Below are 18,570 nucleotides of genomic sequence, written 5' to 3'. Positions count from 1 at the left end.
AAGGCCACATGCAAGATGAATGGACTCTATTAAAGAGATCATGAGTATGGGTTTGCAGGAGTTGAGCAGAGCAGTGGAGGACAGAGGGTCTTGGAGATGTTTCATAGGTAGGGTTGCCATGGGTTGAGATCGACTCAAGGACAGTTAACAACAAAAATAATACTGTTCTGGCCACCACAATTCAAAAGGGATATTGATAAGCTGGAGCATATCCAGAGGAGGGCAACCAAAATAGTGAAAGGTCTGGAAACTATGCCCTAGGAGGAGCGGCTTAGGGAGCTGGGTATGTTTAGCTTGGAGAGGGTGAAGAGGTGACATGATAGCCCTGTTTAAATTTGAAGGGATATCATATTGACAATGGAACAAACTTGTTTTCTGCTACTCCAGAGACTCGGACATGGAGCAATGGATTGGAGCAATGGATTTGATAAGACAGGAGATTCCACCTCAACATTAGGAAGAACTTCCTGACAGAGCTGCTTCATAGTAGAACACACACCCTTGGAGTGCAGTGGGGTCTCCTTCTTTGGAGACTTTTTCAGCAACACAATTTTGTATGTATTTCACAGCTTTGAAGAGGAAATAATAAGGCACGCTGCTCCCTATCCTGGGGGAAGGGGGCATAATGGTGCAGTTTTGAGTACAGCTGATCGGTCTGTGCTTCCTCACCCTCCAGCCTGACTAATGAGTAGTAGGGAGATAGGGGCATGTTCCATTTCCACAGCAATTTTTGCTTGGTTTTTACATTTTTGTTTTTCCTCACACAAGTGTTCATTTTAAGATGGAATGTGACCCTTCTATGCACCCAGCCCACTACACTAATTCAGTATGTTTCCACCACCCCATATCTGTGTCAGCATTTTGAAAACATACAGAGCACACATGTTATTGATGTAGCATGCGCACGCACACACACACGTGCACACATTTTACAAAAAAAGATGATTTTGCCTGTTCCTTCCTTTGACACCCTACTGCGCCTGGTGGTCTTCCATCCAAATACTAACCAGGGATGACTAAGCCTGCATAGCTTTCATGATCTGAATGTTGTTGGACTGAAACTCCCAGCATTCCTCAGCTAGGGGCTGCTGGAACTTGCAGTCCAACAATAGTTGTCTTAATAACTCCACTGAATTCAGTGCATTATATTATGGACCGAACACAGCAGAACAAAGAAAGAGAATTAGAATTTGGAAAAATATTTTGGACAACAGCTCCCATAATCCCCCTTCTATCTATAGGAACTGTAGTAAAAACTGATCCCAGCTTGTCTTCTTCACTCTTATAAATGATACCATGCTACCTCACCCTTCCCCTGTGTGACACACCCTTCCCCTGTGTGAGATTTTCTGTTTCAGCTTTAACAATTTTGAATCCAGCCATTGCAAAAACAACAACACACAATTCCAACACCTCATTGGTAAGACAACTTGCTATGTTACTTGCTAGACTTTTCCAGTGTGAATATGCACAGACTCTTGCATCCTTGCTGTTTAATTGCACAGATACAATAAAACTTCCAAGACAATGAATTTCAAAAGATAATTCCCACTCCTGATTGGAACGGGTGAGGTTTGTAATTATCTCCTACTTCTCATGTGGGGAGAACAGTAATTCTATTTCCCACCATTCTTCAGGCATGAGAATTATTATTCTGTCATTTCACATTCCTACTCTCTCTTGCTCTCTCTCCTCCCCCATTACACTTTCTTAGGGCTCTGGAGTTTGCCTTACCTTGGGGCTTTTGGAGCCAGCTTTGCCCCTTTTCCCGTTGCTTTCCAGGGACAACCTTACCATTAGGCAACATGAAAAGCTCCCTTGGGGAGCAAATTTGGGGTCTGAAAATGGTTATTTCTTTTTATTCTCCTTTAATTGCCTGGGGTGCAGAGAGGCATTTCTGGGATACTGTTGTTGTTGCTATTGTTGCTCTTGTTAGTATTATTTTGTGTTTCACATCATAAATTGGTGTGGGTACTATACAATTTAGCTTGGATGAGGTGTGGGAGACATTGTTTATTGATCTACATCAGACATCAAAATGTCTTGTGCCAACCCTATCCCTTGCCTAGGAAAAGTGCCGCTATTAATGTCAGGTTCAGACATGGACAGATTTTGTTAAAAATTCACAAACGCTTCTATATAAATGCAATGTCCTACTCCAGTTTCCAAGTTGATGTGGCTTTAATGAAACAGTGATCAAGATTAACTCCACTTGGGATAATTTACGGCAAGCCCTAGTTTTGATTTTTCTGCTGTCTCCAACCTCTCTGCCCTAACCTGCTCCCGCCCCCAAGTCTTTGTTCAGTTCAGCTTCCCACGCATATGTTCAGGGTGATCTTACTCACAGTCGCATGATCTCAGTCTATGACTCACCTACTCCTCCAAATCTTTGGCTTCATCAAGGATCGCAAGGCACAGCCAGCTGGTTTCCAAGACTTATGCTCTTAAATGGAAAAGAAAGAAAGAAAGAAAGAAAGAAAGACAACACATGTGTAAATACTTGGAACAGAGTGTAGATAGCAAATGTTGATTAAAGAACATTTAACTGCAGGAGAAGTTTCAAATATTTGCAACCTTTTGTTTTCATTTACATTCCCATTTTAAACTTTCACTTGGTCCTTTCCCCCCTTTAATTTACGTCGTCAACTTGGGAGCTAATTGCAGATTTTTTCCTTCAATGAACAGCTTCTTTCATAGCAGTGAATATATCAATAATTTGTAGTCAGCAATAAACAATCGTCTATTCTCTCTCTCTCACTATGTATGATACGATATCTATTGCTGTAGGAGAGGAGTGTTGAAGAGTAACAGGGCTTGCTACAGAAGAAATGTTGGCAGCTTCAGTGGCACCTAGGGCTGCCAAGATGTCCCTTATTTAAGGGTCAGAAAGTTTGTCCTTTATCGGACTGGCAGCTGTCCCTTATTATGGGGGAAGTCCTCTATTTGGGGGTTGGAAAGTTTGTCCCTTGTCAGACTGGCAGGTGTACTTTTTATAAGTCATATCCACTCTTTGAGGGTTGCAAAGCTTGTCTTTTTAAACAGACTGAACCAGATGTCCCCAAATCTTGTATTTTGTAAGTTCTTCATAAAGTCAGAAATGTGTGCATCATGTAATTTATGTATGTGGAAATTATATTAATTTTAAAGAGAAACACAAGACTAAATTAAATGAAATTGATATTTTCATTAGGTATCTAGGTTGGACACAAACTTATTAATGCATACTTTCTGGTTGTCAATGCTGCATGTCATGAACAATTGTCACTTACTGCTCTTATGAAAATCTTACAACTAGTCTTACAGCACAATACAACCAGAATTGTAGGGTAAATGCAGTGGCATTGTGACACTCGCTACTCAAATTCATTTTATTTTTCAGAATACTTTTGCTCCTTCACTGTGAAACCAAGCACTGGATGAGACTGTAGCCACCTTCTTCATTTTCCTCTTATACCTTTGGGCCCAGAGGCATGATGGGACAAAGAAGATGGCATATATCTGCACTCTGTGCCAGCACTTTGCTGTGCATATAATTTTGCCCTTGCACAAAAAAAGTGTGTATGTGTTTAAAAAGTCAGAAATAAAAAGAGATCCCTGCATGCTCCCAGGACTGATAGGGAAAGAACAGCCTGACAGTCTACTTTACTATTACCAATATATCCCTCCTTTTTTTATCATTGCTGAAAATTTATAAGGTAGGTTAGGCTGCAATTTAATAATAGATCAAAGAGATTAATTGCTGAGGAGTAGTTTGAACACAGTCTTCCCCATCTAACCTTCTAGTGCATGTCTATGAAAATCGTTATATATCTATCTGTCTGTCTGTCTGTCTGTCTGTCTCTGAAATCTTAAATGAGGAGATTTTGGAATGATCATACGCATTACTGTTTTCATCTTTATAAATCATGGAGCATAGTCTGTAAATGTATTCAGATTAGAATCTCTTTCTCTTTATTTGTGCAGATAACTTTTAAACAGCTGTGATTTCTCTCTCTTTCAATATTTAGTATATGGGCTGCATTGAAGTGTTGCAGTCAATGAGGTCTCTCGATTTTGGCACTCGGACACAAGTTACCAGGTATGTAGCTGAAGACTGAAAGCAGCATCTTACCAGACAACGACTTGCTAATTTTGCTACAATGGCGCAGGTGCAGGTTCAGTTCTTACAATTCCATTGATTTTTTTAATGCAGTCCTGTTCACATCCTTTGAGTATCCTGACTAAAAGTAGAACAGCACCTCCTACAAGAGCTTTTAAGAGCTTAATGCAGGTGTGGGAAACATGTGGCCTTCCAGATGTTGGAGAGCAACCCCCACATGCCTCATGATGAGGAATGGGGAAGCTGCAAGATCCCACCATCTCTTCTCTCCCACCAGCTGAGTCTATAGAATAGAAACTCCTTTTGCATTTTGAACTTCAAATTTTGCATTTTGAACTTCAAACTTGAAGTAAGCCAAGGACAAAGGGGGAAAGTAGGAAGAGGAAAGAACAACTGGGACATTTAAAAAGTAAATGAAAAAGTGGGATGACAGAGGATTAATCAGGACTGTCTCTGCCACATCAGGACAGCTGGTAACACACTAACATCTAACTAATCCTAAGGTCCCTTTGCCAAGACATTAGGATCAGGAGCTTGAGAAGAACATTTAAAAAATCTTCCCAGGGTTTTCCTCAGCTGCAGTACTTCAGTACCCTATCTATTGTTTAAATCCATTTGTACAGAACTCAAGAAAAGGAGATAAAATTCACCTCGGCTGGATGGCTACAATAAATCTTGAAAATGGCCAGGCAAAACATCTAGGGACAGGAGGCATCTGAAATTAGATAAGGCAGACTTTGTCTTCTTGATGATTAGGCTTCCTACTTTGAGGATGCACACAATCCCTTTCTGTTCTGTGGGTGAAGGCAAGGGCCTCCAGTGCTTAAAAGCCAATCTTCAACAGCATTCTTATTCACTTACATCAGGCCACTTTTCTTGCTCTCTCTGTCTGATTTGGAGAAACAATAAACAAAGTGGGCCAGTGTTGTTCCATGCCTGTCTCTCCTCCACAACAAAGTTTCTCGCTGGACTGTTTAGTGGGGTGCAGTCCTCAGACTTGACATGTAGCTCGACACCCAAGATGTCTTTGAGTTTGACAATTGCAGTTGTCTTTGGGTGTGAAATGATTCTTTCCTCGTGCTTTCTTCTGAGGCATGGAGACATATATTTCTCAATATGGGCTACAGTCTAATTGGTGTGTCATTCCTCAAGCCCACCCCAGTCATTCTGAGGACATACAGACACATAGTGAAGACAATTAATTAGCATGTATGTAACTAATGCCAAGCCACTGATGTGAGATCTGCTGTGTTTATTCTGTAATGGAATATGCTTCTTTGATGTAGCCGGCCCATCTGTGCATTCTGTATATGCATGCAGAGCTCTTGCACTAAGAGACTGTTGCATTAAATCCTGCACAAACATCAAAGAACAAACAGTATATGTATATACTGTTTTATATTACAATACATAAGAAAACTATGTTTGTATTCTGTTACATACAAACATACACACACACCACCAAAACAGAAAACAAAATGCTTATCACTTTTATTGGGCACAGCTGATGAACGTTGGCATGTTATGAGGCACAGACCCAGGTTTTGAATAATCTGCCCATTATTGAATAAATCCATCTCCCCAACCCACCTGTCAGGGAGGGAATCCACAGGGCAACAGATTGGAAGCCATTTGGGTACACAACTTCTGTGAAACATATCAACCTCCAAATCAAGGATTTGCAGTCTATTTCATCTTCTTTTCCACCTTTCCTGTGGCCCTCATATGCCCTAGGCATCTCCAATGCCCCCCCCCCAGTTGCAACTGACTAATATTGAGATGCTTGTCATGCCTACACCAAAGAAACATAAACTGACAGGCTGAATCTACACTAACCTGCTTCTTCTGACCCTGGAGAACCCAGTCTATCCCCACGTTAATGGGCCCAAGCAGGCTACTCCCTCATTATTGATCTTGTGCCTGGATGCTCATTTTTGCTGAATATTATTTTTTGATAATATTAGAGATTATGCTGGTAAACATTAGGAAAAACCAAAAAATAAAAGGAGTGCAGTCGGCCCTTCTTATACATGGATTTTTAATACACAGATTCAATCATCTACGATTTGAAAACGTTCAAAAAAATACAAATTTCAAATATCAAACCTTGATTTTCCATTTTTTTTTATAAGGGACACCTTTTCACTATGTCATAGTTAATGGGACTTGAGCATCCATGGATTTTGTTATCCACAGGGGATCTTTGAACCGAACCCCAGTGGATAACAAGGGTCCACTGTAAATGTATAAGGCTCAGAATTCAAGATTAGTGCCTTTGTAGATGACATTGCAATGTCACTAAGCGATCCTATAAATGACATCATGGAACTTGTAGTAAAATTTGAAGAATTTAGTGAAATGTCAGGTTTAAAATTAAATAAGGATAAAATGACAACACTAACAAAAAATCTGGAGAAACATGAAAAGCTGTTTCTGGAAAAGCGGTCTGGCTTAAAAATAACAAATAGGACTAAATATCTGAGCACAGAGATTACAAACAAAAACGCTGACTTATTTTCATATAACTATAAGAAGGTGTGGAAAGGTAAAGCAAAGCTTAAAGTAGTGGGCTGGGTTAAAGCTATCATTTTTAGGCAGAATTGCAATGATCAAAATGAATATGTTGCCTAAAATATTATTTTTATTTCAAAATTTAGCACTTATAAAAAAAAGTGAATTAATCAAAAACTGCATGTTCACTTGGGACTCATATTGCAGCCATTGAAATAAATTGAGAGAAACTGGGACATATTAAAAGTGGGCTATAAAGTGGGAGCAAGGTGGAGAATATAAATCAAATCAAATCAGGCTTATTATTGTTTTCCAAATTATTTGTTGTCCTTCCATTTTTACTGATTATAATTATATGGTTTTATTATAACATTTTATATTGTTCTGTAAAAGAACAGGGTGACAAAAGTAATTATTATTATTATTATTATTATTATTATTATTATTGCCATTATTCACTTCCTAGAAACAATCTGAGAAAAAGATCTCAGCATTGAGGCAGCTACAAAATTGGCATTTTTAAAGATGCAAAGAACATCGCTTCAAGTACAGACAGGGGCCCAGAAGGGAATAAAACAGAGTGTCTCCTTATGTATAGAAAGCACACAGAGAAGCTGAATGGAGTAGAGGGGAAATGAGGGGCAAACTGAAATTTGGCAATAAATGAATGCTCAGCTGCTTCATTCAAGACCCTCTGGGTAGAATGAATAAGTCCAAAGTAAACCAAATAACAAGGGATTTCATTCTTGGAGGCAAAAAGCTAGCAGAAGTTCGGGAACAGCTACCAAATCCAGTAATCTGAAATCCCCATCACCCTCAGAAGTCAAAGTTTGCTACCCTGTGGTCTCTATTATTTTTGTTTAACTCATCCAGATTTTTTTTTTGGGGGGGGGGGGAAGCAATGTTGAATTGTCCAGAGTCTAAAGCAGTGGTGGTGAACCTTTTAGAGGCCGTTTGCCCAAACTGCAACCCAAAACCCAGTTATTTATTGCAAAGTGCCGTGTCTCTCTGGCTTTCTAGTAACAAACTCTGGCAAACTCTGTGCTGGGGCAACAGCACATGTGCCCACAGAGAGCGCTCTGAGTGCCACCTCTGGCACATGTGCCATAGGTTCTCCATCACTGGTCTAAAGTGGTCCAGGAACACCCCACCACCAGCAAATGTGGTGAAAAATGTCCCCATGTCACAGGGACTTTATTTTATTTTATTTGTAGTGAGGGAACAGCAGAGAAAAGCTCTCCAAGGCCTTTTGGGAGCTATTGCAGATCTCTATTCACTGACAGTTGTCACTCTTGATCCAAACAGTGCTAATGTGGGGAAAGACTTGGGTTTAAATCTTAACTCATAGAATCAGAGAGTGGCTAGGTTTTGGGCCTGAGATAGTCCCAACCTGGCATCCCTAATACCTATTACTGTCAGCACTTTTCTCTGACTGCATGGTGCATAATCTGACACCAACCAAATGTACCAATATTCTGGCTAAAGAATTAATGGATCTAATGTGGTGGCTATAGACCACAAGGGTCTACCTGCAATGAATTAGGGTTGTTGTTTTTACCACATCTACCCTTTTGGAAATTATTATTACCACAAAGCAGGTTACTTTGCAGAAATATGATACCAAATATTTTTGTTCATCCACATGACCACTGAGGTTGGCATATAGGACAAAAGGTTATAATGGACATTGTGTGGTTGCCTTCAAGTCATTTCTGAATTGCACTGACCCTAAGGTGTGGAATTCCTTGGCAAGATTTGTTCAGAGGCAGTTTGCCATTGCTTCCCCATGAGGCTGAGAATGTGTAAGTTGCCAAAGGTCAAGCCAGAAATCGAACCCTAGTCTCCAGAGCCACAGTTCAACAGGCAAAGCACTACACCATAATGGACATTAGCAACCAGTTTTCTAACTCCAGTAAAATTGTGTAACTTCTTACGTGTGGTTTGCAGTACAGCCCTTGATCTTGCTCTTTGAATCGTATATTGATTAGTGCTTCTATGGGCCTGAACAGACAGGCCAAAATAAAGTAACTTCAAGTCACTTTGGAGGTATGCTGTTTAAACGATGCATGCATCCTAAGAGGCCAGAAGCTGTGCCAAAGCCATGCTCCAGTCCTAAGGACTGTTCAGACCCTATGTTAGCATTATGCTCTTTAATGGGGTAAATTTGTAAAGAATAAATACAGAGAATGGATCCTAATTGCAATATCTAGGTGTTGTAAACACCTAGCACAAAGGTGCTACATACTGGGTAGCACAAAGTCGGTGATCTTTGACAAGCTTAATGTGTTTGCTTTCCTGGCATAACTGAGGATAATTAAATGCTATATTTCATACCAAAACATAAGATCTGATTGATCTTATAACAGAAAATTCTTAGTTGAGCCATAATGGTGAGGAGAAGGAGACTGAGGCATGCCAAATGACAATCTAGTGTGTAAGTTGTCTGTTCTTGGTATGCGCCATTAAATGCTTGCAAGTTCTTTATTAGTCATCAGCTTCCCCCCTTTCTTTCTCCATCTGTACACAGAGAGAATCTTTTAAAGAGAGGGAAATGTTGATTAAAATCTGATGGGAAGGAAATCTTATTAGCAACGGAGGGTGTTTTCTTTCCTCCAAACTATATCCTGACTTAGTAAGGCAACTTAATCTTCTCAAAAACCCCGTAAGGTAAGTAAGGCTGGTAGCGATTTGCCCAAGGCTGCATTAAATAGAAATTTGAACTTGTGACTCATGCAGACAATCCTAACACACTATTTGGGAGAAAGGGAGAAAGAATATACAGTGAAATCCATTAACAGAAATATTATGAAAGAAGGGGAGATACATGACCAAGTTCTGCCTCTGTGAGGAATCTGACAAATCCTGCCATAAACCTGGTTGCCATTTTGCTGTTTGGTATTTTACCTCTTTTTGAGTAATACTATTGTTTGTGCTTCATAGCGTTGATGAAACTGAATACAGGCATAGTGGCAGTAAAATTAGTTTGTTATAAACATGTAAGAGGGGTTTGGCAATGCAGCCAATTGGGTTTGTACTGTTTGCGCAAGGGAAAATAATGAACAGATGTGGAAGGAGGGGTCAGTGGTGGTACTGATATTCACCAAGGCCGGTCCCTTGGGAAGATTGAAACGGTCTGAAAGAAATGTCTATGAGAAAGGTGGGAGGTGAGTAACACTGTTTGTAAAAATGTTTTGGTTTATGAGAGAAGGGGAGAAAAGCCCACAAACATATAAGGCAGGTGCATTGCTTACTCTGTGCTTGCAACTGGGAATTATGGTAGTTCTGTCTACAGATGTCGTGTTATTTAACTTCTTTGGTTACTGAAATAAAGCTTTTCAGTTAAAATACAGACTTGCATACTGAACTGACAGTTCTTGACAGTCCTACTGTTGCTTTCACTGTTAGCTTTTGTTAATTTTTTAATCAATGCATCTTAACATAGAGTAAAACAAAGTGTCTCTAAGGAGATTATTGCATTATTAATAAACTCAATTTATTAAACTTCCGAGTTACATTCGAATTTGGGATGCAGTCGGGTACTATCACATGGATTTTGCCACCTTTGCTGCCTCCTGACTGCATCCAGACAAACTCTGGTTAATTTTCATTCTCTTGGGCTTAAATGTCAAGAACCAGTTCTTATTCTTTATTATCATATCTCTTACTGTAGCTTGACAGTGCAGAAACCAAGGGCTTGGGAGACCAGTGATTATTTGCAGTAGCTGCAGCCAGTGGACATGCTGGCTGGGGAGTATGGGAGTTGTAATCCCAAAAGTAAAATCTCTGGGTTCTAAATTTTGGCAGTTGGCTTGCTAGAACATCATGTGGTACTGATACTTCATAGGCAACCAATAGTTATCTACTGCAATGTGATTGTCTGAAACCAAAGAAAACCCTTACATTTCCAAATGAAGTGTCCACTCTCTGAAATTGAGGTTATAGTAAGTCAGATGGGTAAAGACTCAATGATCTGGAGTGTCTGATCTTCTTCTTCTTCTTTTGAAGGGAAGCAATAAGTCGGCTATGTGAAGCTGTTCCAGGCACACACGGAGCCACAAAAAAGAGAAAGGTAAATGCGATGACTTTAAAGGTAATGGTAAATGTAATGGGCTAGTGTTTTTCCTCTGTATAGCCTTGCCTCTTTTGATCATTCTGGGAAGTATATGGATTAGTTTTTCAGAAATATCTATGCTGGTTTTGTTGTGTCTTTTAGTGTCTATTAAATATATTTGTTGTTGTTATGTGGCTCCAAGTAAGTTCTGTGTTATGATAATCTTCTCACAGGGTTTTCTTGGCAAGATTTATCCAGAGGAGGTTGCCATTGCTTTTCTCTGAAGCTGACTTGTCCAAGGGCACCCAGTGGGTTTCCATGGCTGAGCAGGACCAAGTCTTAGTCCAACACTGTTGCTCTGCTTTAAATACCTCCATACAAGTTGAGCAGGCAGATGCAGGGTGCATCCTTACTTCACAATTATGGTATTTTCATACTATTTTAACTGCCATTGTTCTATGCTGTGGAATTCTGGAATTTTTAGTTTGGCTGAATGCCACCTGGAATAAGCTGTCAAAGAGCTCTAATGCTGTTGTTCAGGACACAGTTCAGCACTGGAGTTAGGTCTTCGTAAGTGGACTTACATCTACATGAAAAAGAATTGAGTAGTTTCACAATGTCTATATTCACCAAGGGCAACCCTTTCACAGGGGTTGCCTAAGACCATCAGAAAATAGTAGCAAGATTACTGTTATGAAGTAGCAATAAAAAATAATTTTATGGTTGGGGGTCACCACAACATGAGGAACTGTATTAAAGGGTCACAGCATTAGGTTGAAAACCACTGACTTAGTGGCTGCTGTGATGTTACAACATACGGTAGTCCATTGCATAGTGGTAGCGAGTGCAGTGACTGATCTGCCATGGCTCCAATATGCAATGGGCCCTCATGCACAACAGGGCACTTCTGATTTACATCTGGAGACTGACCAGGAAGTGGCAGAGCAACAAGAGTTTCCAATGTGCATCAGAATTGTCAGTTGCATCTCACAAGTGTCCGATGCACATCAGAAGTGTCCAATGGGCATGGGTAGTATCCAATGCACATCAGTGCACATCAGAAGTGCTTGAATGCTTATTGGAAGTGTACAATGTGCATTATAAGTGCTCAGTGAACATGAGAAGTATCCAATGTTCTTTGGTATTGTCCAGTAATGTGCATCAGAAGTGCTCAACACACATCAGATGTGCCTGAATCTCATAAGGAGCTCCTGATAAATACTGGAAGCATCTGATGCACATCAGGACACACTTGCTGGATCCTGGCTGAGTATCTTCACAATTAACTAACAGGGTTTTATTGCATTTTTGCAACACACCTACAGATTTATAAAGTTATGCAATGTAGACCATGATGTAGAATCTCAGCTGTCACTTTTAAATTAACAGCAACCCCAGGAGCTACAACTAAATTCCAGGAACTGTCAACAGGTGTTCACAATCCATGAAGTTAGAATACAGTAGTTGCTTTCAAAGCCCCATTGTTTTACATTAATTGTAAACATGTAAGTGGAAAGAGAGGCATCCACTTAACATGGGATATGATTTGACAAGCAGTTCCTAGCATTGCTGAAATGTCATTTCACCTATATCTTCTGCCTGCCATTTCCACAGAGTGAAGGAAAAGAGCAGAATGACACATCCATTCCCTCCAACATTTCACAGATGAAAACAAGAACAATTGGGTCAAGCAACATCAGAGTGTGGTCAGGATGGGAAAAGTTATTAATGAGGAAGAACACACAAGCTAGGAAAGGCTGCAGCTTGCTTCTACCTGAGTCTACTGGGAAGGGCAAGATTGTGTCACCACCATCTCTCCTCTCCCCGCAGCTGAGTTAATGAGTGCAAACTACTTTCGCACTTTGAACTCACTTTGCTCCATTGAAGTAAGTGAAGACAGAGGGGAAAGTGGGGCAAAGGGAGAGAAACTGGGACATTGTTACAACGGCTAATTAAAAGGGGGGAAACAGAAGATTAAGCAGTCCCAGCTGTTACCCTAAAGGGTGGGGGACTTGGGGACCCCACCAAAAGTGTCAGTGTCTCCTTGATATGTGGGGGAAATTATTAGCTCAAAAAGAGGTCTGGAAGAGGTGGGTAACTTAAGGGGATATTTTCATCTGTGTATAACAGCACAGTTGGCCCTTCTTATACATGGATTTTTTATACACGGATTCAAGCATCCACGGTTTGAAAATGTTCAAAAAAATTATAAATGTCAAATATCAAACCTTGATTTTCCATTTTGCTATGTCATTATATTTAATGGGACTTGAGCATCCACGGATTTCGTTATCCATGAGGGATCTTGGAACCAAACCCCAGTGGATAGGGTCCACTGTACTAGCTGCAGAGAGGTGCCAGTTTCAATGAAAAGTGCAAAGGTGCATGCAAACAATCCAAACCAATGCAACCTTAACATCCATAACAGACTAAGAGAAGAGAAAGGATGGAAGATCAGATAACGAGGGCATGGTAATTATCAGTCTAGAAACGGGGGGGGGGGGAGTCCATGCAAGATAAGGATTGGCTCAGACAAAGTCTGAAGGTGGCACAGTGGGTGAGAGGGATCTTATATGCACACAGGGTCCATGAGCAGACTGTGAGCACCAGGTGGCCATGTCTGGGGCTGATACTTATATCCAATTTCATAGCCCTGAAGAGTACTTGATGCTGTCACACGGTGTAACAAAAACTTGATGGGTTTCCTATGGAACTGACAAAAGGACTCCAGGATAGCTGATAGCTTTAACTCTGGAATGACAAAACATTGATAGGATTTGAAACAACCCCTGATTAGTTGGATAGGAAAGGTGAACAGGGACAAAGCTTAGGGTGAGGTGGAGGTATGGTCTTTAACTGCTTTGTGATGGGACTCACTTAATCTCTATTTGGGAGAGGATATGTGAGAGGACTCATTTAGTCTCCGTTGCAAGAATATATACGGAAAGCCTGGGGGAGGATGGAGCAAGCAGCAAATCCATTTAACTTTTATTTTAGTACAGTGTAGGTTTCCTCTACAGCCAGTGTGGAATAGTGGTTTGAGAATATGATTCTGGAGATCAAGGTTCGATTCTCCACTCAGCCATATAAACCCACTGGGTGACCTTGCACCAGTCACACTCTCTCATCCTCAGAGGATGGCAATGGCAAACCCCTGTGAAGAAACTTGATAAGACAATTCTATGATAGGTTTGCCTTAGTGTCTCCATAAGTAAAAAATGACTTGGAGGCACGCAACAACAACAAGGTCTCCTTAGGTTAGCGTGACTCCTTGGCTAGTTTCCAAAGATCATTGTGACCTTTTAAAAATATGCCTGACACTAGATTAAATCAGCCAAATTGGGACAGATAGAGGGTTTGCACACCTTGAGTCTCTCATACTAAACTAAAAGCTGTTATTGGTCTCAGTGGTTTGCAGATAGCACTAGGGGAATCTGGTTCCTGTGGTGCAAACCTGAACATACCTGCCTTTGGCAATGTAATACTCATAACTGGCTTTAAGACTGGATCCTTTAACGATCTCAGTTGTCCTCCATGTAATCCCACAGTTCCACCTTGTTCTCCTATTTAGTCTCCTCAGGTAGCTTGGACCCAAACAGAATGTCAGTCTGAGTCATTCTCTCTTCTTTCACTCTTGGATTAAAAGTATTTATGGCCCAATCCCTATTAAAGGAATGCTTGCTCACTATCCATTCCCAGTAAGACTGGACTCATTTTGATAATCTGTTATGCATCTATATCATTAGTTACGTACTTATAGCAGGAGCAGGTAAAGTGCAGCCCCCAGGGCTATTTTGGAGTGGGCGAAATCCCCAGATCCCACCAAGTCAAAAAAGTTGGTAGAAAATTGCCCAGAAATAGACAACCAGGAAGGAGCTAGTTGAGAATTTTCTTTTAAAATACCCAAGTAGTGTATCTTAAACTTACTTTTAATTTTATTGTTAAACTTCATTATTATTAAACTTCATTTACAGCCAGTATGATTTAATGGTTTAAGTGTTGGACTATGACTCTGGAGAACAGGCTTTGAATCCCTATTTGGCCATGAAAACCCAGAGGGTGACCTTTAGCAAGTTATACTCTCTCGACCTCAGAGAAAGGCAAAGGCAAAAACCCCAGTGAACAAATCCTGTCAAGGAGACCCCATGATACGGGGTATGGGTTGATTATGGGCTTAGGAGCGCTCTAAATTTGAAATGACTAAGGCACACACTAAAAACAAACTCCATTTATACCCCACTTTCCTCCAATACTGGGATTCAAGGAGGTTTACACATTAAAATGCAATACAGTTAAAATACACACAAGATCAGCATTAAAGTGGAATTGAACTACCAACCGCATTTAAAAACAATACAAAATATACTGCTAAATACAATTAAACCAATAAAACCAGTAAGCAACCTGTTGAAAGCTCTTTTTTAAAGCCTGTTGGGATAAAAATCTGACTACTGACAAAAGGATTGCAATGAAGGAACCATTCTATCCTCCCCTGGAAGGAAGTTATAGAGCAGTGATTCCCAAACTCTGGTTCTCCAGGTGTTTTGGACTTTAGCTCCCAGAAGCCTTAGCCATCTTGGCCAGTGGTCTGGGATTCTGGGAGCTGAAATCCAAAACACCTGGAAGGCCAGAGTTTGGGAATCACTGTTCTAGATCCTGGGGCAGCCACTGAGAAGGCCCTGTCTCATATCCCTATCAGTTGTGCCTGTGAAGGTGGTGGGGATGAGAGAAGGGCTTCTCTCCTAAGGAAATAAGTTATGTCAGAAAGCCTAAACTGTATAGGGCTTTATAGGTCATAACCTATAAATATTTCCTCGCACCCTTCGAAAGGAGAGATTGGAAACGTTACTGTTTTGGACTTGGCATGTTGGCTGGAAGGTTCTTGGAACTCTCATTCAAAACTATTAACCTTTCCAAAGAAGGAGTGCTTTGACTGTGTGTTCCTGCATTGCAGAAGGTTGAACTAGATGGCCCTTGGGGCCTTTCCAACTATGATCCTGTAATTTTATGAACACATGTCAGAAGGTTATTTTTCAATCTAAAGCAGCCTTGTGATAATGAACTTCATTTGCTGGTTTTGATCGAAATACAAAAAATGAAAAGAAAGAAGATATATAATAATTTTTGTTTTCTTGACAGCCTCCAGCTAAATTTCTGTCTCCTGTGCTTGGTAAAAGTAATCTTCAGTTTTCTGGCACGAATATAAAACTAACTATTTCGACAACTAGTCTTACTCTACAGAATGTTGAGACACAACAGGTAAGCGGGTACATTGCAGTCTTCATTTTTTACACCCACAGCACTTAATGTATATATTTATGTATAAGTCTAGAAATTTAAGTAAAAAAATTGACCCAAAAAACCTTAGTCAACTTATCCATGGGTCAGTGTAAAAACAGGAATTATCCCTTGGTGAAAGGCAAGAGTGCTGTCTGTCCTGGAAGCACTGACCTCCTTCTGTTATCTTATCCATCCAGCCTTTAGTTTGAACTCAAACAGTTATGTTACCCTTGACTTTTCCATGAGTCATATTAAAATCTATCATTTTGGCCCCAAAGCTTGCCCTCAACTTATATATGAGGTTGATTTATAGTTGAATATATAAGGTATATTTTGTTGAAGCAGTATCAACTGTAAAGCTAGTTTTGGGGCAAATCTAACCATTTTGCTTTCATTTTCAAAGACATTTATTTATTTAAACAGACATTTGGCAATTAACAGGGGATGCATGTTGGACTTTTTTAGCCTTACTGTTTTGTTTTGTTTTTAAATATTTTGTATTCTTTTAAATAAATGGTGTTTTAATATGGTAGATTATTTGTTTTTAAATTTTTATATTATTAGGCTTTTAGCTGTATCTTATTTTAACTTTGTTGTAAGCCACCTTGAATCCCATATCAGGGGAAAGGGGAGATATTAATAAATATTGGATATACAAGAAAATGTATTATTTAATTGCATATAACTATTTTATATTTTTCAGATTATTGCCAATCATCACATGCAGTCCATTTCATTTGCCTCTGGAGGTGACCCTGTAAGTATAGACTTCTGAATATTAAGAACACGTTTAACCTTATCTGCCACTTCTCTATTTTCATCCTTGACCCATTTTCATGTTAAACTGCTATTCATCTTTATGACTGTACCATTGGCGCACTGCGACACCGTAATGGCATTGCAAGAACCCGCTTTTCACGGGTTCTTTTTGATCCGCAGGGGAGCCCCACGGTCTGGAGGCTGCAGCTTCCCCGCGGACCAAAACTAGGCACTAGGAGACCATCCTTTTTGGGTGGTCTGTACCCCGCCATAATCACAATATGTATTAGTCATGGAAAATCCTAGGTCCAGAATATTTAAGAGACCGCATATCCCTATACAAACTGCTAAAGCCATAAGATCTTCAGGAGAAGGCTTTCTCATGGTCCTGCCAACATCACAGGCTCGCTTGGTGAGGACACGAGAGAGAGCCTTCTTGGTGGCTGCTCTCACCCTCTGGAACCATCTTCTGCAGATGGTCAGGCTGGCCCCCTCCCTGCTAGCCTTTTGCTGGTGGTAAAAAATACTTTTATTCAGACAGGCTTTTTAAAATCATGACAGGGTGGCTTTTATAAGGGGGTACGTGTTTTATTAATGTTTTTAACTTTTGTACATTTTAATTTTATACTGTTTTAATTAAACAATTTTATCTTGTGAGCCGCCCTTTGGGAGAAATATAGCCTAGAAATGAAATAAATAAATAAGTTGGGCAAAAGGATGCTTAGGTGAGCAGCATCAATGAAGTGTAGTTTGGTTTCCTTATCCAGTAGTACTTTGATGTCCTTTGGCCTGTCTACCTCTGCTGTTTTCTTTGAAAGAAAATAACAGATTGCAGTTGCGGCTTTACCTCATTAAATAACCCTTCTTTCCTTTCTGGTTTTGGGTGTTTTAGGATACAACAGACTATGTTGCCTACGTCGCAAAAGATCCTGTTAATCAAAGAGGTAGGAAGAATTACTTACAAGAAGGCTGCATGCACAAAAGGATGAGCTGGTAATTTGGTTACGTTGGCCAGTTCACAAAGTTGCTGTAAAAAATGATGTACCCCAAAGGGAGAGGATGCTCTTGTAAGATTTATTGAGAAAATAATATTGACATTTGTCTACTTAGCTAAATAAGTGTAGACATGTCTCCTCATCCAACCCCTCCCTGCAACCTTCTTTACCAGGCAATGTTAATGAATACAGAGCAGTTATGGGTGTGTAGAGTTACAGATCTGTAAGAGTAATGCAGAATGCCAGATATAATTTATATCAAAGCCACGAATGATTATTCCATTTCCACATTACCTATTTTGATAAAAACAGATATTTATTCTATGATAGGCAACCACTTCCAAAAATGTGAATATCTGAGCTAAAAGATCTCTATTTGTGTGTGTAAACTTTTCACCATACTTGTACATACCTGTGAAGTCCATGAAAAAGATGAGGAAGGCAGAACATCCAAGTGATAACCATTTTTGTAATCTGATAGCTCACAAGAGACTGGTATCCATGTGCCATCTGACAGTCAATCTAGGGAAGTGTGGCAGGTGTGTGATGCCTTTTTCTCCTGTGTTTCCCCCCTCTCCATCAAAGATTAGGGAGACATAGAGCTGTCTTTGTAAGCACTAATCTTTTTGTTTTAAGACACACTCTGAAAGTCTATCAGACATTAAATGCACATTAAAATCTATCGGACATTAAATGAACGAAATACTGTATTGTACAGGGGTGGTTAGTTGCTGATGTTAAGCATACATGAGATGATTTCTGTTACAGTATTGCAGTATGATATATATTTGGTCAGAGGGCCCAAATAAGACACCAGATCCTGTCAGATCTTGGAAGGTAAACAGGGTGAGCCTTGGTTAGTACTTGGATGGGAG

General features: G+C 40.0%; 1 protein-coding gene across 2 annotated transcripts in view; it reads left to right on the top strand.

Annotated features, from left to right (window-relative positions):
- Nucleotides 1-18,570, top strand: part of SHC4 (SHC adaptor protein 4) — a 34,842-nt gene that overhangs the window by 11,553 nt on the left and 4,719 nt on the right. For both annotated transcript variants that reach the window (XM_042473246.1, XM_042473245.1), the window contains exons 2-6: nucleotides 4,008-4,078; nucleotides 10,616-10,679; nucleotides 15,801-15,920; nucleotides 16,645-16,698; nucleotides 17,593-17,644. In XM_042473246.1, coding sequence (XP_042329180.1) covers nucleotides 4,008-4,078; nucleotides 10,616-10,679; nucleotides 15,801-15,920; nucleotides 16,645-16,698; nucleotides 17,593-17,644 — 361 coding nt within the window. The remainder of the gene's footprint in view (nucleotides 1-4,007; nucleotides 4,079-10,615; nucleotides 10,680-15,800; nucleotides 15,921-16,644; nucleotides 16,699-17,592; nucleotides 17,645-18,570) is intronic.

The sequence above is a fragment of the Sceloporus undulatus genome, chromosome 6 (assembly GCF_019175285.1).
Source record: "Sceloporus undulatus isolate JIND9_A2432 ecotype Alabama chromosome 6, SceUnd_v1.1, whole genome shotgun sequence".
NCBI classification, from domain to species: Eukaryota; Metazoa; Chordata; class Lepidosauria; order Squamata; family Phrynosomatidae; genus Sceloporus; species Sceloporus undulatus.
The sequence above is the reverse complement of the archived record's forward strand: the minus strand, read 5'-3'. Positions and strand labels throughout refer to the sequence as shown.